Source organism: Cygnus olor, chromosome 5 (assembly GCF_009769625.2).
Source record: "Cygnus olor isolate bCygOlo1 chromosome 5, bCygOlo1.pri.v2, whole genome shotgun sequence".
Lineage (NCBI taxonomy): Eukaryota > Metazoa > Chordata > Aves > Anseriformes > Anatidae > Cygnus > Cygnus olor.
In genome coordinates, this window is record NC_049173.1 from 35041365 (window position 1) to 35065747 (window position 24383).

General features: G+C 35.3%; 1 protein-coding gene across 1 annotated transcript in view; it reads right to left on the bottom strand.

The window, feature by feature from the left end:
• The window catches only part of TTBK2 (tau tubulin kinase 2), a 90492-nt gene that overhangs the window by 44691 nt on the left and 21418 nt on the right, over positions 1-24383 (bottom strand). The window contains 6 exon segments of the mRNA XM_040557363.1: positions 9550-9635; positions 9638-9653; positions 12384-12524; positions 14199-14272; positions 18936-19083; positions 24004-24163. Of these exon segments, the coding sequence (XP_040413297.1) occupies positions 9550-9635; positions 9638-9653; positions 12384-12524; positions 14199-14272; positions 18936-19083; positions 24004-24072 (534 nt within the window). The 5' untranslated portion in view covers positions 24073-24163.

Sequence of the window (24383 nt, forward strand, 5' to 3'; positions counted from 1 at the left end):
CTATTGCTCTTTTATTTTTATTTGTGCTGAACAGATTTTTGCTAATTGCTGTAGAGACACACAATCGACACAACAATATTCCAAGAAATCAAGATTTATACACTACAGATTTTAAATTTTCCTCTATTTTGTTACCTCTTCTTCGCTCTATACTTTTCTGCTATATGTTTTTTCCAAAATGGTTTACCCATCCAACTTCCTAAATATATTCTCCACATAAATTACAAGGTAAAAATCTTTTTTAAAATACATTTTACAAAGAAAATTAGTTTTATGTTATTGGAGTTTAATAACGGTAGTGGGTTTTGACCCTGTCTCAAAAGGTATAATGTATATTTAAAATCCTAGGAAAGACTATTCAAAGTAAATGTTTATTTTTAAATAAATAATTGTAGCATTGTTTTCTCATGGCTGCTCATCTAAATCTCCAGTCATGGCCTTAATGAGAAGGCAGATGTCTAGTTCTAATTCAAGCATCCTAATACTGCAAAGATAGCAGATAAGAAATTGTAAAACAAACCAGAAGGTTACGACATTCTGATGTTTAATAAAATAAAGCAATTGCTGTCCCAGAACATCATATTTTCTGGAAGGATTTTGGTTAGATATATAAAAATAGAAGTAGTTAGAAAATATTTCAGTAACAGCTTTAAAGAAAAGAAAACAGCTACCTGAAAAACAGCTCAAATAGTTATTCAGTAGAAAGTGAATAAAGTGAAGGTACAAGATTCACATGACTGACTTAGTATGTGCATATTGCCTATATCAATAAACAAGATATCCTTTGAATTTAAGCTACCATTGTTTCCAAATACACTGAAAACACACATCCTTGGTATCCAGGAGACACAGACCAAGGAATTAAATGATGAAATAATTGTACTGTGCTATTCAAACAGCACACTAGGACTCCCTTTGCAAAAAGGTCTGCTGACTATCAGAGTTCCGTACAAAGCTATTATGTATTTCTAATGTTTTAGAGCCTCAGCTCTGAATCTTCCCAAGAAGTGCTGTAGGGCAGTGAATAGAGGTGGCTGTAAGGAGGCTGATTTCAAACTACATGGGTTAAGATACCTATCCTATGGCTCGAGCTAAAACTGCAACTTGCCATCTAATTCATTCCATGATGTCAAACTCCTCTATAAACATGCAACAATGAAAAACTGAATGTAATTTAGCTTTGTTGCATTACATCCCACCTCCCTACCATGCCTTCTTCCTCCCTTCATATAGATTAGAACTATTTCTAGAAACTGTTTCAAGAAGCAGCTGACTCAGCACAATGCTATAGAGACACATACAACTTTCAGTCCTGTTAGAGCACAGTGGTCTTCCCAGGTTAGTTAGCCCACTCAAAGCATCACACGAGTACAATCAAACTACTTCCAGTTTTAAAGTTCACTGAGGCATTTACGTGACACCTCTGAGATTATTACCAAATATTTCTTGTTCTTTGTTTCAGCAGCTGCTATCTTCACTTCTGTAGTAGAGAGGGAATGAGGCAGGAAAATAGTATTCATTCCCAGTCACCCTTTTTTCACCCCCCTCACCTCCTGTTTTTGCCTTACACTTCCTGATACCTCACACACTCCACTCCTCTATTTCATGAAACCTAATTCACAGACATGAGAAGGAATAAGGGGAAATCTGTCACGAATAAAAGGAACCCACAGAAGTATTTGTCAGACAGGTTTAAAGAACTGGGTAGGGAGAAACCACTGTAAGCTATGCAACCATTTTCATGCCTGACATTGCTTTGCTGTTTTCATTGCCTTCTTCACATTAATTTCCATCTTTGTTATACAAACAATGGAGAACTACCTAATGAGAGTTCTGTTTTTAGGATTGCCCAGTTATGAACATTTAATTCTGGGAATTTTTCAAGCCAAATTTTAACATGCACGGTAGATCTTTGCATTGTAACCATTAACGCTGATGAGTCCAGCTCATCGTAGACAGCTTTCATGCAAATGCTGAGGAGGAAAAATAACCTTTTATCACCTCTCTGCTCAAAAAAAATGTTTTGAGATAATGGCTTATTCAATCAGATGGAAAACTTATGAAGGAACTACTCTGAAGTATATCCATGTATAAAAGCCTCAGAGGACTATTATACAGATAGGATCTTATTAACAAAGTTTGTTTCTTCCATCATTCTTCCCACAAGTTGAATATTTCTATGACAGTAAGGAGGAGTGGGTAATGGTATTATTAGTCAGGTACATGAACAGTAATGAACAGAACCTTTGCTGAGCCTAAGCAAATCAGCTCTGTGGGAGCGCTGGAAAACCCCAGAGAGCCATGCCTGAAGGGCTACGTAGCTCATGCTCAATTCCACAGGCTGCCTCCATGCTAAGCTCAACAATACACACAGAGCTATTCAAGTTCTTGTGCTTTTCATGAACAAGCTAGGAAAAGAGTAAAATTGGAAGGATAAAATAGGATTATCTTAACGTTCAAATTCCTCCTTGTAACATATCATGTGTAATACCATAGCACCTACAACTGCAGAAACACTTAATTGTCACCTTTGTCACTTGCAGCCTGGATAACAACAGCCTTACCATACATCAGTGCAATTATTAGTGAGACGTGACTCCAGTAACCCCTGCTCACAGCAGAATGGCAGGGAAAAGAGGAGGCTAAAATAGAAGAAGTTGCACTAATGATAAGGAAATAACCAAAATTTTATCAGAAGGGAGAAGGCATGCAGATGAAATTTAGAGAAGTCCATGTAAGTTTCAGTGAGAAAATAGTATGATTTGCTAACAACCTGAAGTTACAATGAAATGGAGAAAAACTCAAAAGTTTATTGCAAATTAAAGTGACAACACGTGTTAAAGATGGGCAGTAGAGCTGAGGAAGATATGAAGATTTTAAGAGGAAAAATAAATATGAAACATGCGATCTTCGACTGGTCACATCGCTGTATAATGAATGTACTGTTAGAGACTGACAGACAACATTAGTGGAAAAAGATAGCATCAGGTAAATGCCAGCAACAAAATGCTTATTGATAGGATGAAACAACCACTGAACAGTACATTTAACAAAATAACACGGACCATTACCCTGAAGCATCTGGCTTTCAACAGTTTCAGTCAGGTTTGGGAAGAATGGTCCTTTAGACCAGTTAACATATTTTAGCCATTTATTATACGCTTAATACGGAGTACTATCAACTAAAAAAGCTCCCTGGAACTTTTTCGAATTAGTTAATGTATTTTCCTTACAATCTACTGCCATTTAGTACTTAAAACATGTCCCAGTCGTTCTTGAGTTTTGCTTTAATCTATGTAAATAATGTATCAAGGACTGCTGAAGATATGATGTATTTTCTTGCTCTTTAAATAAAACCGAAATCTGATAAATTTTACAATTCTCATGAGTTGACTGCCTATTCTTTAAATCTAGTGGTGTGTGTGTGTGTGCGTGCAGGTGTGTTTCTCAATTTAATCTGAATTTTCACTCTAATACAAATTTCAATAACTATTCTTGAACAACTTCAGGTGTATAGTCTCTTATTTATGCATGCAGTCAAGCTATTACCCAGGAGTACTTACACAAACTCTAAATCATCAGTGTCATTGGTGCAAATAAAGAAAACATCACCGGTTTTAGCTGATATTGTCTGTGGACCAATTCCAACACTTTTTTCATATAATCATAGAATAGATTGGGTTGGAAGGGACCTTACAGATCACTTGGTTCCAACACCCTGCCATAGGCAGGGACACCTCCCACTTGATCTGGTTGCTCAATGCCCCATCCAACCTGGCCGTTAACACTTCCAGGGATGGGGCATGCACAACTTCTTTTTTTTTTTTTTTTTTTTTTTTAGAAATAACACTGTTGCAGATCATGCTGTAACAGCATTACATGAAAAGTATATGAAAAGTATATTGAAAAGCATGTATGAGGAATCTATCCTTGCTCATACAAATCTGTGGGTCCAAACTATCTTCAGGGAGCAAAAAAGACATGCAGAAATCTTTTTTTCTTACAACAGTATAGCTTTACCATTCCTCCTTTAGTTCTTAAAATTACCCCATTTTCTTGCCCATATAGCATCTGCTCTTTCAGTACTATGAGAAATATGTTATCTTCTAATCACAGAAATAAACAATCCACAACTTTGTCGTCTTCTGCCAAGACAAGGAGATGAGGTAGAATAAGAGGCAAGTACTCTACAGTCCTCCTCAGCAGTCAAAATCACCCATTATATTAGAAGAAACACCATGCAATTCAAATGCATAACAATTCCCAAATCTTCATAAAGTAGAAAATAAAACAAAACAAACACCCACAAAATTAGAGGATAACATATAAAAGCAATGTATACCTTCTATCTCTGTATTTAACTGAATTACAATAGCCTTTGAAAGCTTTCAAAATGGATTTAATAGATGGCTTTGATGTTTACCAACACGTTTCTGTAAGCACTCCATGGAGGGTTTTTTTGTTTGTTTAGTAGTTTTTTTTTTTGTTTGGTTTGGTTCTTTTTCTTTTTTTTCTTCTTTTGTTTCTTCTTCTTTCTTTTTTTTTTTAAGAAATCAGCTTCTTGAAGCGATTTCCAGGACACCATCTGTCATTGTCCAAAAGTGAAATTTGAAGATAAACACTCACTGGAAAATCCTCAGAACCTCAGAGTGCTAAAGAAAGGCAATCAGCATTTAACTGGTTTTGTACATAAACACCTGAATAGATTAACATGCTCATAATTTGAAGTGAACAGATTTGTAAGTGTTTCCCCAGAGAATAAAAAGATCCAAGCATTTGCATTCACAGCTGCCTTCGTTGCCTTTTTCTGTGGGTCAGATTGTACAGCTAATTCTGTATCTTCTGCTTTGGCAAGAGTCAGAATTTTGTTTCTGGCAGGTTATACAGCTCTTCACAGTACCAGTAAAGAACATGAGTAACAACTCAGAGAATTTTGGTGGATACTCATCCCTTTGGACTTTAATACTCCTGTTAGTGTTTAAAGTAAGAGTCTTGTGAGGCCTTTAATGCAAAGCCTATCAGAAAAAGAGCTACATTTCCTAATTGTTAAAAATCACAACTGCCACCTTGGTAAGGTTTAAGATTTCAGACTTCTGATAAAAATCTAGCAAGTTAGATGTAAAATACTGCAAACCTCTTTAATGTATGCTAAAATAATGCATTTTTAAATATATATTATTTTTCTAATAAATACAGGAACGTTTATACACTTGATATTAAGGTCATGCTAAATAAGCCTACAAGGATGAGAATTCTGTTTACTGGAGGACAGGAGGAAGGTGAGGAAAGGGAGGAAAGCAGTCATAGAGTAACTCTTTCTTTGGCCTAAAAAGCCTATTTATTGAAAATATAAGACCTCCATGGGCAAAACAGAGTCACCTCAGAATATCTTTTAACCTGCTAGTTTGACTGCAGCCAGAGGAAGCCCACGCTCCCAACTATGTACTGAACTGGGCAAAAAGGAGTTTTCACCTTTGCTGAGTTCAAATCACCAGACTCAAGGAACTGTCTGTTAATTCAAATAATTCTTTATGCTGCCAGGCAGTAAGATGTATACTGAGAAGACAAAACACAGATGCTTGAGATGAAAAGGTTTTATCCTAAACACCTCTTTCTCATGGATATTTTTCAAATTGTTTTTCCCTAGATTTGTCAAGTCTGCTTGCATGCCTGTTACACCCTCTTCTTTGTAAAACGAATGCAGTTTATTTGGAGTTATTTGTAAGTTATGGTTTGCATAAATAAAAGAACACAAAAATCAGGTCTGTGATAATACATGATGGTTGAATTTATAGATCTTAAAAGAATTATGAACTCATAAATTCATTTTTAAGTGCTCAATAGGAGAAAGGTTAATCTGTCTAAGAGCAAAGATTAGTTATTTCTTTTTTTCTTTCGTTTTGTTTTCTTCATATTAATTTTAATAGTACCTCAAAGAACACTTGCTGTTGCTCAAAGATGTTAAGAAGGCAAATGTCCTTCAGATTTTTTTCTCTCAAGGTTTTCTATTTCTGCACCACAGCTGACACCTTCACTTTCCATTATCACCATGTAAATAGAGAAATGTAAACTGAAGGCTGTATGAAGTTCAGTTTATATTCAGAAAGAATCATGTACTCATTGTCACAAGAAAAACCAGATGCTTAAAATTACTACTTATTTTAGCTATCATTAAGAAAACAGGAAACGAAGTGGTGGCAAAAAATACCAGCCCTGACAACACCCTCAAAAGCAATAAACAGTAGACTATGAATTCTCATAAACATACTAAATTTGCATCCTGTTAAATATATTTGCCTGATGATTAGAAAGAGTCTTCCCACAATTAAATTGTAATTACCCTGCTCTGCAGTAATCAATTCTTATGTATACTATTGATTCAATTTTTGGTTTCCTCTCTTTCTCTAGCAATTTATTCCCCTACACCCCTTTTTACTCCTTCCTTGATAGGCTACGTCACCTCCAGCAGCTCTTGTTCTGCCCCCCCCCCCATTTTTTTCACTTCTGATCTTTTCAGTAACCAGACAAGGCTCCTCCCATCAGCCCAGCACTGCTTTATTAACCTACATTATAGCATTTCATCCTGCATCTACCCAAAATACCTGCATCCTAGTACTGTTCCCACCATGAAAAATTTTGTTTCAGAAGCCTACACACACATAGATTACTTCCTGAATTTCCATATTCTTCATCCTAATCCCAGCTACACACATATCTCAAAAGTATATGTAATCAAAATACAATCCAGGCAAATAAAAATAACATGGGCAAAGAGCTAGGACTCAAGCCACTGAAAACAATTGCATAGTTGTAGAGAAAATGGTGTATGTGCAACTTGTTTATCTACATTTTTAACTGTTTAGAACAGACTATACTAGAGACTTTACTTTTTAGACACTGCATGTGGGCATTCCATGTTTATAGCAATTTATTCCTAATTTTAGAAACTAGTGGAACACCTCTGATTTTAATGCCATGTCATCCTTTGCACTGAAACCTTAGGATAGATGGAATGGATGACCCAAGCAAAATATCTTTGGTAGGTCTCTGGAAAACCTAACTGATAACTAAGAAGGGAAACAGATACCTTATGTAAAGCATTTGTCCTTCAGATATGTGAAATCAGCACACTATGTAGCAGTAGTTCTTATGGAAACCACTGTCTATTGACTTCAAAAGCTTAAGCTTTGTGACTGTTCTGCACTATTCTAGAAAAAGGGGGTTGGATGGATAAAAAAACGTGAGAATAAAGAAGATGTTAAGAACTAAGGAGTAAATCCTTAGATTCCATAATATTCTTGGTGGATAAACAGCACAATAAATCTCCTTCAAGTCGTATTTTTCCCTTCAAAAATCAGTCATACTGTCATCTGCTGCTGGAAACCAAATGAAGGTCATTTTAGGTAATCTAATCCAAAGATGAAAATCATGCTATTGCAAATCCCACTGGAGAATAAAATAGTGAAATGGACTGAAAATTGCTCATTCCTCAATTCTGTAAACAGTCTACATATGACACCCCAATGTAATGAAAAATACAGCAAGCACTGAAAATGTAGAACAACTGAAGGGTTGACATGTTAGCCAGTGCAGTGCTGGCCAGTGATTTCTGGAGGGAAATGCCATCAAACTTTCCTGATTTAAACTGTGTTTGTCTATTTTGTCTTACTGCGCAACAAATGTTTCTGATCTGAACAAACAGACATGGCCACAAGGAATTCCTTAATGTTGGGTGAAATATAAAGCTGCAAAATGGACTAAAACCTGATACCAGAGTTTCCAAAGCTTATCTTCTTAGCAGAACAAGTGTTCTTTTAGAACACTTGTCATGGAAGTTCAAGGATTCAGGGATGATCTCTAAAATTTTAATTGGACTGAATTCTTTCTGCGTAAGTTTGTTACATTAAAAGTTAGGCTTATCATAGAAATCTAATAATCAACCTTAAATAAGGAACAAGTCCTTAACCAATGGAGTACTATTTTTAACATATTCCAGGTTATTTGTACTATCTGCTAAAGAAATCTAATAAAGAAGAAGGATAGTATAAAGGAGAAGCACATAGGACATTTCATGAAAATATTAACAAATTTTATTAGCAACCATACTGTTGTCCCTGCTAACTATCTATAGAAGAGTCATATCTGACTATTAAGTACAAATAAAACTTGTATCTTTTTTTCTTCTCACTGCCACTCTATTAATATGGATTACACTGTCAGAAAATTCTAAACAGATTAAACTGAAGAATTACTTTCATTACATTGTAGGGCACTGCAATGAAAAACAAAAGGCAAGAGCTGAGTTGTTATAAAAGAAAAAATAGCAGAAATATTAAATTCTCTGTTGTTATCACCTATGTTTTCTGAAAATACTACCATTGGGAATGTGTGGATATGGGTGCGTATATATATATATTGAAATTACAGAATCTTGGGATTTGTTTTCTTTTCAAAATTACAGGTCTGTTAGAAAAACATTATAAGCAGCCAAACATACAGAACACAAAAGCATTGATAAATAATAAAAATTTTAAACTACTTAAAATGTTTAGCTCACCTTTCCAACAGCAGCAGCCACTCTGTTGGTCTCCCCTGCTCTTTGCTTTCATTGCATTGTCCAGCATTATGGCTGAAGGAATAGAGTATAGCAGAACCTCGCTAATTTACCTTACTAATTCACACACCTCATAATTTGCACAGAAAAATTTGCCACTTTCCCAACTTCTTAGGAAAAATCTAATTGAAAAACCTGTACAGATGGCTTCAACACCTCAAATCACGTCACATTACTAAATATGCTATACAATATCAACTGCTCATTAGTCAATGAATCATTCAATATACACTATTCATTATTACCATAAAAATGTAAATTAAATTTGTTTAATAAAGATAATACATTTCTTTAGACATCACCATGTACCATGGTACTGACTTGAAATTAAAAAAGGGACTCCCCACCAGTGAATTAGGGAGGCTCTACTGTACTTAGAATTGCAATGTCCTCACTGATACGTTGTTCTCTACTATTTTCTTCAGACTGCATCACATTGGCATACAGCAACTACACTAAGCTATGTCCTGTTATATAATTACAGTGTCCTATCACTGTTTTAATTATTAAAGCTTTCTCTTCCAGAAGATTATATGAAGTTTACAGTTTCATTTTTTTCTCCTGCACAGATTATTTTCTGCAGTATAAAATACCAAGTGAAAATCAGCTCTAATAGAGTACTCTGATATTTAATGAAAACCTATTTCTCACTCAGTTTTCCAAATTAAAAGACCTATTATCCATAAAAAATCATACAGTAGACCTGTGCCTCAAGCCAGAAATCAGAAACCAGATTCATTTCCGATTACCAATCTTTTAATCTAATCAATAAATCAGCTGGCTTTTCTGATCTGGTATGATGCTGGTCAAGTTTAGATCAATCACGAGTTGAATGTGACTTATATACCTCTCCAGAAAAAAAAAAAAAAGAAACATACAAAAACCTGTGTTACTGCATTCAATTAATCACATTGACAATTGTGAAAAAATCTTACTGGTCTGACATCCCCACATGAGTTGGTAAATTGCCGTGCCAAGCCAAAATCCAGCATATAACACTTCCTACAGGTGCTAGGAAACGTCCCATAGCGAAGTTAGACTAGGAAGAAAAACAAATACAGATACAGATGTATTATATATTTATAGATATATGCTTCAATCTATGTACATACTAATGCAGTTACACAATCATAGAAAACCCATGTTCTGCTTCTCTATCTTTCCTTCCATATTTTCAGTTCTACTAAACTCTCAATAAATTTGAAGAAAACATTATGAAAATCAGACACCGAACTTACCATATCTGAACTGCTGCCTACATAGTCCAAATAGACTGTCATCTAACTTTTGTGATTTAGAATCCACTCATTTCTAGCAAGAATTTTCCTGACGTCTCACCTGCTCACATTTTTAGATTTTGGTGTTTCCAAAAAACTACTGACCTAGGAGTTAACACGATCATCTACACAAATGCACTAATAACATAAACACAGAATACAGAATAAGGGGTGCAAACTTTCTTTTCCTACATGAGTGGTGGAAAAACAGTACTTAAGGAACACAGTATGAGGTGGAAAGTCAATGAAGACTTATGGGGGTAATTTATTCTGAAAACACACAATAAGTTTTCTTATTTGCATCTGTGCATTAACATACCACATTAACCCTGTAATTTTTTTTAAACTGCCAGTCTATGATTTTTAAATGTGTTGGTTGAATCAGCTCAATTTTCTCCCCCCAACCAAATCTCCTCAAAATGGATCACAAAATATAAAAAAGAGAAAGCAAAAAATGATTCTGTGAAATGCAATTGAAACTACACATCTGAGCAAGCTGGAAGCTTAACAGAATTAACTCCAGAAAAAAACACTTTTGTTTTTCTGCTAAGGGAATCAGTGGTACTCAAAGTTCTCTATAACTCAGACAAGATTTCACTCATCTTTGGGAAAATCAGAGCCTAGGGAAACAATGCATCAGATAAGTCTGAAAAGAATAATATCTGAAAGAGGCCACAAACTTACATGTGGTCCAGAGAAACAACAACTAAAAAAAAAACCTATGGGAGTAGTTCAGTTATGCTCTTACAAGAAAGTTATTTCACTTTTCACAATACACTGGAAAATATCACAAGGTAACAGCAAATACTCAAAACTTAATCTACCACTTCTGTGAAAGACAAAAAGAAAAAGGCTGTTTTTCTAAACTAGTCAGTTTAGAAAAAAATTATATGTATCCTTATTCCTTACCATCTTCAGAGAATTCAAAAAATCTCAAATAGGCAATATGCACTTCTACAGGAATCTTTTATTTCATATTGCATTGCTACACAGTGGACCATAATTTCCTTGCTGGGTATAAATGACAGATATACCACTTTCCCATACACATTTTGTCAGGTTCTTAACTGCTAACTAGCTACAAAGCATCTCCTTACTTAAGGAAAGACAACAAACCAAGCGGGAAACATTATCTGGGTTTTGGAATTATCATTCAGAACTTAAAAATTGAAATAAAAATATGGCTTTGGACAAGGGAGCTCTTTTCAAAACATCTTATTTTTATTTAGATAAATAATCACAGATATATTTAGTAGGGGACATATTAAGAGAAGTTTGAAAACAACTTATAAAATATCCTCTAATACAGTTTTTTAGAAAAACTTCTCTGAACATTAACTTAAAGAGCTGTGTAAGCAGAAGCAGCAACAGTTCAGAGAAGGTACAACGAAGGTGAAGGGAAGTCAGAGACAAACTAGAAGTGCTAAACAATACTTAATGACATGTGTCTCACTACACATAATGAGCACAAGCTGGTTAAAATTTAGTGTTCAAAAATGTGACTATTCTAGATGATAAATATGTACCGAGAAAAGGATCAACAATAAAGACCAGAAGGTTACAGTAAAAAATTGTAGGGAGGAATATACATCAAGGAAGATCAGTGACTGGCTAGAATATCTTGTTGAAGAAGAATGCATAGATTCCATTTCAACAGTACTAGTTACTACTAATATACATCAGAAATCAAGCCAAAAGCTACACAGAAAGAGCCGTAAGAAGACAAAAGGAACATTCAGGAATTCCTTTGAACAATGTAACAGTTATTTCTTAGGAGGGAGGGTTGCTTTTTTGTTTTTTCTTTTAACATATAATATAGTCTATGCTTCAGCTTGACTGATTCCAAAGGTTACAGTAGATAAGGTCCACACTGGAAAATTCATCACTGCAATACCCCAGAAAGGTAAAATGCCTGTTTCCAGCTTCTCATTAGAAATATGCAAAAAACATAATACACTATTTCCTAAAACTCTAGTGTTTTAATAATCTGCAAGATAAAAATTTTGAAGCAAAGTTTCAAGCATATAAATCTCTTTCAGTAGAAATACAAAGCTGCAAGAGTAAATTCAACTGCTTTGGTTTTTCCCCCTAAAAACTACCAAAGTGTGTACTTAGATTTATTTAGAGCAGTTGCTTCATGTCAAAGGTTGAGGATAAAAACCAATTGAACCTATGAATTGAAATATGTATGATCAACATGCAAACACTTGTGCTTGCATGATGCTACAGACAAGAGTTGGAAATGTCAGCTTCCAACTTAATGAAATTGCAAGAAGGGTTAAGTACTGAAGACAATTGTGACAAAGACCAAGGTTATTATGGTTGCATTTCAATGCATTAATAGGAAAATTCTGCCCTGATCAATAAACATTCAGTTTTCTATCCTTCCTCATTTTTTCATTTTATCATCTGGTATATAACCCATCCTTGTTTCTGCTGCCATCTAATGCCCACATATTACTTGCCTGTTTTGTTGTAATGAGCAGACTTACCGGCTTTATGTCCCTGTGCAGGAATCCCACAGAGTGAATACTTTCAATAGATTCCAAAATCTGCTTCCCAAGCCGCAGAGTAGTACTAATCGTGAATGTTCCTCGAGACTGGCTCCGACGCAGGTCTGCCAAATTTCGACCCTGGTCAAATTAAAAGGACATTTTCAGAAGAAAGAAACAAAAACAAACAAAAAAGACTAATACCAACATCCACAGAGCATAGTTTTCCTATCCTTTCTTCAGCTGTTAATGGTTGAAATACTCTTATTACTTGCTTTCATATTCAGGGATAACACATCTCAACTAATGAACACATGTCCCTAAGGATCTCCAACATTAAATTTAAAATCTATTTTTGAAAACATGCACTTAGTATCTTTCTATGCCTAAATAACATGGACCAAACTAACAACGAATGCATTTCTCCATTAGATAATGTCGTATCTGTGGCACACTTGAAGAAAGATCAGAGAGAAGATAAAGACTTCTTTACGCTCACTTCTTTATGGAAAAGTATGTAATTTATTTAATCATACTGAGATGACTTAACCAAACAGATGAAATATATACATACAATTCAGGAAATACGCTCCCATGACACCACAGAACTGTTGGTCTATCTAATTAACAGATGACAAACAATATGAAATGGAGCTCACTTCTTTCTTCAGCAGCATGTTCACTAGAGCCCCCTTCTTTATCCGGCATTTGTATTCACCAAGACGATAAAGGACAATAATACCATAATCTTAGATTCTAATCACCCATTATACAGTGATTCTATAGAGATCTGGGCAATCACCAACAATATTAAGTTTAACAAGAGCAAGTGTCAGATTCTACACCTGCGAAGGGGCAACCCTGGCAATATGCACGGTCTGGGGGATGAGAGGCCCTGCAGAAAGGGATCTGGGGTTTATGGTCAATGGCAAGTTGAATATGAGTCGCCAGTGTGCCCTGGCAGACAAAAGGGCCAACTGTATCCTGGGGTGCAGCAAGCATGGCATGGCTAGCTGGTCGAGGGAAGGGATTGTCCCACTCTGCTCTGTGCCGGTGCAGCCTCACCTCAAGCACTGTGTGCAGTTTTGGGCACCACAATATAAGAAGGACATAAAACCATTAAAGAGCATCCAAAGGAGGGCTACAAAGATGGCAAAGGGTCTACAGGGCAAGATGTATGAGGAGCAGCTGAAGTCACTTGGTTTGTTCAGCACAGAGCAGAGGGGAGGCCTCATGGCGGCCTGCAGCTTCCTCACAAGGGGAGCAGAGGGGCAGGTGCTGAGCCCTGCTCTCTGGGGACAGCAACAGGTCCCAAGAGAACAGCATGGAGCTGGGACATGGGAGGGTCAGGCTGGGTGCTAGGAAAAGGTTCTTTACTGAGAGTTGGTTGGGCACTGGAACAGGCTCCCCAGGGCAGCGGCCACAGCACCAAGCCTGTTGGAGTTCAAGAAGCATTTGAACAATGCCCTCAGACATAGGGTCTGATTTTGCAGTGGTCCCATGTTGAGCCAAGAGTTGAACTCAATCATCCGTATGGGTCCCTTCCAACTCAAGATATTCTATGATTCTATGATTTTATCCTGCCCCCCCCCTTGTTTTGTTTTTTGTTTGTTTGTTTTTAATTTCATGCAAAAAGGTAAACAAAATGAACAGACTAACATGCTATGTTTTACATTATTTTCCAGTGAAGCCTTCAAAGAAATGTGTATTATCTCAGTAAACACCTTTCTTTCAATAGTCAGGCCTTTCTAAGGATACAAACTTTCTCCTTTCTGAGAGAATTATAGCAAGCATATGAAAATAAGTTGCACTAACCTGCAACTGCATGACCACGTAGTTAAATCTGTCATTCCTTCCACATCCAATGAATCTACAGACATGATCTTTTCCTGAGGGAATAAACAGAAACAAATTCAGCAACAACAATGACAATCTGTGGTTTTATTCCTTTAAATATCTAGCAAGCAACAAGAAAATCTCCATCAAAACCCTAGAACTTAGTCATATAGCTTCTAAATATTCTCACTTCACTTGACAGAAGAATGGTTGCCTGTTTATTGTCTCCTTAGGAAACTCTCTGCCACACAATTTAAAAAGGTTATCTTCTTAAAAAAAAAAAAAAAAAGGATTAATTGCAATAATTTTAAAACATTCTTTTAAAAGAAACCTCTACAATTTCTGCAAATATGTAAGTGCTAAGCTATAAGTAATCACAGAATCACAGAATTGTCTAGGTTGGAAGAGACCTCCAAGATCATCTAGTCCAATTTAAGTAGATGAGCAATATTATTTTATGAAGGATTTGCAGCAAAATTCTCAAGATGAAATTTTGTATATTCATTGCTGCAGCTCCCAGTTAATGAAGTTTCATCTCAAATATTTATGACTCATTTTACAGTCACTGTGGGTATGCTGAAGGAACATGCTCAGAGAAACACATATTAGTCCACTTTTTTGCGGTCAGATTTTTATCTAAGAAATTCAGTAAGCATCCAGAACTTGGTTTGTTCAAGGAAACCCCATTTTAACTGAAGCAACAACTCCAGTTGTATAGTAAATTCTTTGGAAACTAACTTTCATAAAGAACTGATGAAATGGCAAAGGACAAAAGTAGAAAATGTACACATTATTCAAATAACCTAATTCTCTTCCACTTTAGTATGGCTACACATACCTATTACAACTTTGTAGATACCTTGAGGTCCTTTTCTCTCAGTGTGTAACACAACTGTGAGCCTGTGATTGTAGAGCAGGGGGAGAAAAAGACAGTAGTAGGCTGCAGTGAATGGCCGTGCCCTTAAAATGTTCCTAGGGAGAGCATGAGGACTAAAGACCATTCCTCGAGCTGCACTGTATCACTACAGATAGCTCTGTGGCCCACATCAGAAGCAACCCATCATCAAATTATGCTGCAGAGCTGTAAATGAGTGAGATAAAAGTCGTCGAGGTTGTGTGAGACAGAAACCAACTGAGGGAGTCTCACTCTCGCTGAGTGAGATTTGACAAATCTGTCTTCTCTGATCTGACTCTGTGAACAGATGGCCAAACAACATGATTAAATAAAATAACCATCTGTTGCAGAAGATTTCTCTTAAAAACAGTGTTTAAAGAGTTAAATGGTATTCTGATAACAAAAATTAGGAGACAGCATCACTGGCAGGAAAAAATAAATAAACAAATAAATCAAGGATGCGATCAATGACTGAACTATAATAAATGGTCATATCAGTGAACATACTCCTCCCTCATAATTAACAGATAAGTCATACAGCTACTCACATATTTAAGCATAGATCAGGGTCTTAAAAGAGCTTCTTTGAAGTTTTTCTTTATTCACTGCACTGCATACCTATAAAGTTATGACTCATTTCAACCCTGCAATGAATGACCATACTGTTTAAATTTTCAAAATTTCTCGAAGCAAAAATAATAAAAAATAGTACATCCCTGCAATTCTGCCAAAAGTTATGCTCACTTCAGTTTCACAGTTTATGTGAAATAAGATTCTAATTCAGAAACACTCTGAAGTATGATCATAACCATGAGAATGTGCATAGTTCTAGGAAAGACTGAAAGGTCTGTTTTGCTTTATTGGGACACATTACACCTGCTTATTTCCTCCCTAAAAGCCTGTTTTTTCACAAATTCCCCAGAAGTTATATATGATAATAAATATATATATTTAAATAAGTCAGCTCCACACATCAAGAGAATTCTGAACAATACTGTCAGTTCATGCCAGCAGTGAGGTAAACACCATATCTTTCATTACATACTATTCACAGATCAAACCTGCCCGATGTTTGCAAAAAAAAGATTTTTATGACAATTACATTCATTCCTCTGATTTATGTCCAAGATAACTAGAACAGCTTGAAAGTAAGAGAACATTAGCCCTTTGAGAACAGAATAATAACTATACATATATATACATACATAGTTACATACATACACACCAAAAAAAGGATAGAACAAGATAAAAATTGGTATCAGAGGACATACACTATTAGAAGGTAGTTACAAAAATATCCTAAGAAAATTGTCTACATTTTCACTTCCTCTGAACCTGTGAGTCTCCAGAAAATATATATATGTATATCAAAAGTAAGGAAAAAAAATCTGTGCAATAAATGAAGCATTTAATAAAAAATATTCTTCAAGAAGCAAGAACAAAGTTTTTTTCTACTCCCCACTTTGTCCATTTTTCTTCCTTCTGCAAAAAATTTTTAGCTCTTACACTCTAAAAACATGCAAAGGTAGATAAATTAATAGAAATGGCTTCTAGGAACCAAGATTTTATGTGAACCAGTTTTCTCTACCATAATCCAACATCCTATTTGATTAAAATCCTTCAAGCATGTATAAAAATATACACATGCAAAAATTAAGTTACTTATCTGTGCAAACTATAGATCTTAATACACCCACGAAGTTTACCGTTTACACATTTGTTACTGAAGCCACTTTCCTGATCATCCACAATGTTCCCTATCTAAAGGCAGAACAGTTACACTTGCACAGCAATGACTGACTAACAGTCACTGCTAGCATTACTGTCATAAAAGCACAGGCTTTTTTCTTTTTGTTTGTTGGTTTTTCTTCTCAACCCCCCCCCCCCCTTCTTTTTTTTTTTGGTATTTTTAAGATGTGTAAGAGAATGATTAGAGAGAAGAATTAAGGAATACTCTAGACTGTTTTCTCATAAGGAAGGTTGTCAAAAGAACGCCTTCCAAAGAACTTGTAAAGAAATCAGGTTTTAAGTTATATGAAAACTTCCATTTATTATTTTTTCTGAAAAAAATGACATTGAGGAAATAAATAACAAAAAGTGAGAGTTCTTTATTTGGATTTTACATTATTTGGATTATTTGCCTCATTATTCCGTTCTTTTCATGTAGACAGCATTTCCCAGGATTCAGCAGAACTAGAGACTTTTCCACAGGAAAACTTCAGAGTTATACTCCCAAAGGAAGAACGATATGAAAATTATAGCTTCTGTAAAGCCGTGTAGCAATATTGACAAATGCTTGTCACAGCCAAAAGGTAAAAAAATTGTAAGTTTTTAAGGAAAAATAAACTTTGCAACCTTTGAACTCACACTTCACTACACTTGAATTCAAAGTAGAAGGTTATATGCAACATTTTAAATACAAATTGAACAACATGAATAAGTAAATAGGACTTCAGCTACGCAGTTGGATACGGGCTACATTTTTACAAATACATTGGCATCATAAAGTAAGCAAATTCCACAATTTTATTTCAGATATTATTTCTCTCCTGTTTCATCTGTACTAATAATGGAATGAGACCTACGTATACAGAAAAAGAGTAGAAAAATTAATTCTGAGCATTTAAAAACCTAGGAGTTACAAAGTATTTTTTTCTTCAAAACTCACAATTTCTAAACTAATTTCTTTCAGCAACCCTGGCCAATGGTTTCTAAATTTAGGATTGGTGTCTCTGAACTGGAAAAGCTACAATTCAAAGAAAACTAATACAGAACCCCCTGAAGCTTCTTGCTCAACTATGTAAATAATATTAGATGCTGTTGTGAAAGTCTTTAAAAAGACATGAACGTAGGAACAGTTAACACTATCACATGTGACATGCTTGCCCTCTTAAATCTACAGAGGCTGTCAATTTCTGTTGCAATGTAACCTCTATAGCTGATTAGGCAGCACCATATGTAATGCAGATTTTGTTTTATTCGAACTCGGAGTTGGAAAAAAATCTGGCTGCTGATAGGGACTGATATATCAGTCAAATCTTCCAGATTCAACATAAATTGTTTAAAGAAAAAAGTCACCTTTGAAACTTTATTTTGAATCTTGTATATCGTATATATAATACATACAGCAGTGAAGAGATGCCACTGCATATTTCTCTGTATTAATAGCTTCAGACATTAAAGTATTAAAAGGTGCATCAAGTGTGACTATTCAAAGCCATCATCCTGAATGGTCAACGAACTGAACCCTGAAAGTATTTCAGGATTTTACATACTAATAATTATTTCTTCTACAAAAGATTTTTAAATTGTGGGGTTTGTTTTTGTTTTATTATACTTCCCATTTCAACCTTAAAGTAGCCTTTGCAAGTATTGCCAAGAAAGAAGAAATACAAATATTCTTATCCATGTTGGTATGTTAAGGACACTCAATTATTCAATGCTAGATAGTTTTGTTTTGTTTTCTCTTTTTAAGATGGTCTCCTTTCTTTGTATTACCAACAAATAAGTCTAGAGCAAAAAACTTAAGGAGAGTATATAGATCCAGAATAAACTACAGTTGAGCACAGGTTTTGCAAGCAATTTAATTATTTATTGTTCCTTTTATTTTCATGTCATACTGTTTCAAAGTAAAAAGTTCATTGTAGCAAAACTTTCAGAAGCTGAATGAGCATCTATTCCATTCTTAACAACCGTTTATCAAAAATTTGGAAAATATGGGGAATATTAACTTGAACTATGACTAAATAGAGATTATTGTGATTTTTTTTTTAAGTATAAACTGACATGCTACCTCCTCCATATCCAGGGTATAGTCTTACCTTGCAATTTCTTCAACACAGCTACTTCCATTTTCAGTACTTGCTTTGGCTGTTGAGCTGACTCGACCTTCAATGCAACATTTTCCCGAGTAAGCAAGTCCAGCGCATCGTAAATTTCTCCGAATCCTCCACCTCCTATTTTCCTTAACTACATTGAAAAAAACAAACACAAACAAAAACAGATTAAAAAATTGGGAGAAAAAAGGGAACAAAACATCAATACTTCTTTGCCCTGTCTTTCAAACTGAAAACACTGTTGTGTTACTAACAGATTTTAAATGAATATAATTTTATCCTTGAGTAAGTAAAAGAGCTACTGAAAACTCTAAAAAGGTATGGTTAACCACAGACAATTTGGAAGAGAATCATAGGAAAACAAGTTAATATACCTGATGTCCATCTGCGCTAAAATTCCTTCATTTAATACACTATAAGAGTACAATTCCCAGCATGATTCTGACCAGAGTCAGCATGCTGAATATATACTTTCCTCAAATAGCCATATGCTACTCAGAGACCTTCAAATACAAATGCACAGTGCATTTAAAAATATGCCATCTTTTTATTTTTTTCTCAGAAATACACAATAAAAAGGTATGCAACTTCTTGTACTTAGTGCAAAAAGCCAGAGATTTCTATTCTGTGCAGTGACTCACACAAAAGCTAAATCATAAATGGAAAAAAAAAAAGGCTAAGATTATCTTTGAATATGTATATTAAATGTTACTCATCTACTTATGGTTCACTAACACTATTCTTATTAACAGACATTCCAAAGAAACAGGCACCACTGCAACATGCATCTGTTTTAGGAGGAGGTAAAAAGAATGCTCCTGGCATATTAACTAGTTTACACTATACTCAGAGGAAATATTAATAGTTGTGTTTTCACTCTGCTTTAAATATTCACAGGGGACAATGACCTGTCTCTTTCAGCATCAAAAATGTCAATGTTATTTCATAATGTTTTCATATGGTGATCTCTCCTGTACCTACCATTGATAAAAGAGAAACAGAGACAAAATGAACATAACCTAAGGAACATACAGTACTTTATTTTCTTTTTTATTTTTAACTATATTTTACCTTGAAATGACTGACATGATTTTCTAAATGTCACTTTAAAAAGCCTACACCCTATTAGATGTTGTCGAAACATTCTGAGGATATAGAGATCAGCAATATGCTGACCTGTCTTCAGATTCTGAAAATGAATCTAATGTCTCCTAATCTAGACAATCAGCCATCTGACTGAGAAGCAAAACACATTTTTAAAAATAGTCTAGACCTCTAAGAAGAAGGAAACAGATCAAATAAGGTATACTCACTTTTTTTCCTTGCATTTTTAAACCCAAGTCATATCACATGAAATTTTTATTCTGTAAGATTGCAACAATACTCAGTATTTCATCATGCATTTTCTGATCTGAAGACCTTTTACCATTGCAAGCAAGTCTTATTCCAATATTCTTAAGATGAGGAAAATAGGGTTCAAAATAGTTTTTTCACTTCCTCTGGCCTCACATTTCCAACTTTAAAAAGGTGCATTGGACAGACGCCACATCAAGTTAAAACTTAACTAACTCACCTAAATATCAGCTTCTATTGCAACATCTGTTGATTGAAAATTCAGATGATCACTTCCTTCTAAAAAGCACACTAGCGGCTGACAAATTCAATCTCCCCTCAGACAGCCTGTATACATTCTCTGAAGCAGGGTAATGAAAACACAACCACAGGCTTAAGGCTACTACTCCTTAACCAGCACATTTAAAAAAACTAACAAGTTCAGGTACAGAATATCACAAACCCTGAATAAGAAGTTAGTATCTTTGGACATGGCTTGTTTTAGGTAGTATTCAGGTAAGAATCTAGTGTTAACGCTAAAATGACAACAATCCATGAGAAATAGAGTATTTTCAAGTCCCATGAAATACTCGGTACAACATGGTTACATTCAGATGTATTTAACATATGCAGACCATTAGTCCTTACAGAAAGGGAAGAGAAGTCATCTAAACATTGGAAAATCTAGCAGGTTTTAATGGGATTCAATATATATGTATTTGTATGCCTGTATGCACATATATCTATCAAAGATGTAGTATTGTGACTAATTTGTCCGCTTGACAAGCCATTTGGCCTGCACCTCTTGGTCTGGTAATGTTCCACCTCTTGGTCTGGTAACACCAATATCTTCCTGAGCCCTGAGCTAGTGTCTGGGTTCAAACAGCTAAACATAGATGTCGATCTGACTGTGGTTTTCAGCATAAGCACTAGTATAAGCACAGTGGGGACAGCATGGTGAGAAAAGGGAAGGAGCAAAAGGAAAGACATGACACAGCCATCCTTGCCACTCACTGTACAGACTTAATACAGTTTATCATATAACTTCAATTTACCAGCTTTGAGAAATGGCCGGACTGAGCAATACTGCCTCTGAAAGTTTGTTGTTTTGTTTTGTTTTGTGTTTGTGGACTAAAATAACAAATGAACAAGCCACCACATTGATAAACAGATCAATTTCTATCCTCAGATGAAATACATCAGAATCATTAACATACATCCAAGAATGATGGCAGTGAATAATTCCAGGCACAAATGAACCTCTGATGGCAGAAAAAGATTTTTCCACCTTTGTCACTATGTCATGCATGACATTCAGCAATGACCTCACACTCTCCTTTGTCTTTTTGCTGCAAATGTCCCAATAGAAGCTTTTCTTGTTGCTTTTCATATCCCTCACCAGTTTCAACTGTATGCTGAGCTTTGGCTTTCCTAAATACTCATCCCAACACACAAAGGCATTGCCTCCATTTTCCTCTCAAACAGCTCATCCCCTTTTCCACCTTCTGGTCACTTCCATTTTGCTTTTGAGTTCAAACAGCATCTTCCTATTCACTCATATTGGTCTCCTCTCATACCCGCTCAATGTCTTCTACCTTGACAAGATGATGTTGCTCTCTTTTACACCTGCACCACGGTCTTCCACTCTGTACATGAGTTCAATGCTTTTCATCATTGCATTCAGCATCTCTCACTCCAAACTCATTCTCTCCATCCTCTTTTCCACTCCTCTCTTTGTATGCTTCAACTCTAAATAATTTCCAACATTTTTTTCCTTTGTGTTTTTCATTACACTGCATACTGAATGATGATTTTAAACCCATCTAAAAACAATTATCATTACATTCAAGTTTCTCTAGGTTGAAAAGCAAAGAAGGACTAGAAAAGACATTGACATAGGGAAAAAACAAATACTAATAGACACAGAAGCTGGTAGAGAGAGTGACACAGAGGAAAAAAACCACTTATAGAACATCTTTTCTGTGTCTACTTTTCAAACTAGAATTACCATAAAGAATGTCTACATCAAAATTAAATTTAATTGAGCATAGTTTTTTAAAATGTTCATGTCCACAAACTCCAGGTATGTTTTTATGATTACAAAGACCAAGGCCCTGAACAGCAAAAATTCTGAAAATTACACTTCAATTGCAAATATATATACAATTTCCAGAATGAGCACATATTTTGTTTAACTGATTGCCACAAAATAATCTCATATAATCAAACTACTGAGCTGGTGCCCTTCAATGGGAGAAAAAAAATAAAGCAGGATAATAGAGAGCTCCACAAGAATCACAAAGACAGAACTCACAGGGGTCAGTACTCATTGCAACTAAAACTTGAAGTCCGTTGGCTTATACCACCTCACCTTTCTACACAAGGAATTTTTGTTAAGTATTCTACTGCTTCAAGAACACTAACAAAAACCATCAGTACTTCATAATCTAGCAGAAGAATATTAATATATTAACTATGTTTAAGTATATATGTTAAGCACTATGGAATTTCTGATATTTCCATGCTCCTTTTTTTCCCCCTGGCAGCCTGTCCTACGAATTCCTGATTTCAGAAAGTGTATCACCTTAGATGCCATTAAGAAATCCTAACTGTTTACTACAGAAATTAAGAAACTAAAGAGTTACTCACAGACAATGTTTGGCATTCATCTACCTGTAATATTTGATTTGAAAACCATACAAGTTAAAATTTATAATCACATGAGATGAGCTAGGAAAGAAGATAAACCTGAAGAAAACAGCTCTACTGTTTCGTATAATCAGACAACTGAGTAGTTTTGTGGATGGTGACATATTAGTATACTCTTTTCTATTTTTAATCCTATCTTAAACTATTTGATCTGCCTAGAGACTATCGTTTCAGTTTTTACTTCACTCTAATATTGGGATACAATAAGAGAGAGTGTATTACAAATACTTATAACTCCAAAGACTTGGTTTGGATTCTGTTTACACAAAACTACAAAACTAGTATCAGCTTCCTGCATTTTTAAATGAAGTACAGAACACAAGATAGTTGAAAATATTTTGTTTAAATGAACTTGAAATGAATGATGGATTTGTGCCTTCTATGTTCAGCTTCACAATTTTAAACAAAATATTGAAATATAGGAGTATAACAAAGCAAAGACGATGCAAAAAATAGTGATTCAGTGTCTATTCACAGCCTACTAAACACACAGAGACCTGAGGTACCAAAACATTCTATTATGAAGCTAGGTTTTTCATTATTTTCTTTGCTTTGTTTTGTTTTCAATCTCAAAAAAATCTACATGCATCAAAATTCTAAAATGCTCAGGAGAGTGGAGAAGGAACTATGAGAACTCTGCTTGATTTCCCAGCAAAAATAGTTTAGAACAGATATTACGACTCTCCAGATGTAAATAAAGGATATGAACACCAAAATGGAACAGAGCTATTTACAGTAAAGCCAATATGGGCACACAATCAAATGGATATAAATCAGCCATGAATAAATCTTTGCTGCAATATAACAAACAAAATTCATTTCTACTTGGAAGAGCAGCAAGGTCCTGAAAGAGCATTCTATAAGAAGTAACAAGTCTCACAATCTGACTAGTTTCAAGAAGATGCCTGATCGATTTCCAAAATGGACTGAGATAATCACTAGCTGATTGGATTCAATATCCTAACAGGAATATTTTTAAAGGAGAAAAAGAATTGCAGAAAGGCATACTCACCACCTTCCATCTTTCTTTGACCAAGATTCCCACACTGAGGATGTCAGGCTGCTCCCCTCCTCCACTCATTGCAACCTCCTGATGCGCGGGAACTGCTATGCGAAGTCTGGGTCAGCAAAAACCATCCAGATCCCAGGAGTGGCTTCCATTTAACCACTGCCTGCAGAAACAGAGCAGAACACGGGATATCAGTGATTAACAGAATGACATGAAATACAGAAATAGTTGTGCTTCTCACCTAGCATGTTAACTAGCTTTTTTGTATCCTATGGTGACTTACGTCAGAATTATAGCCAACTTCCAGTACAGAAAGCAATCCAAGTAGATCCAAGCAAATCCAAGTTCCTTAATTGTTTTAACCTGCTCACACTCAAACTACC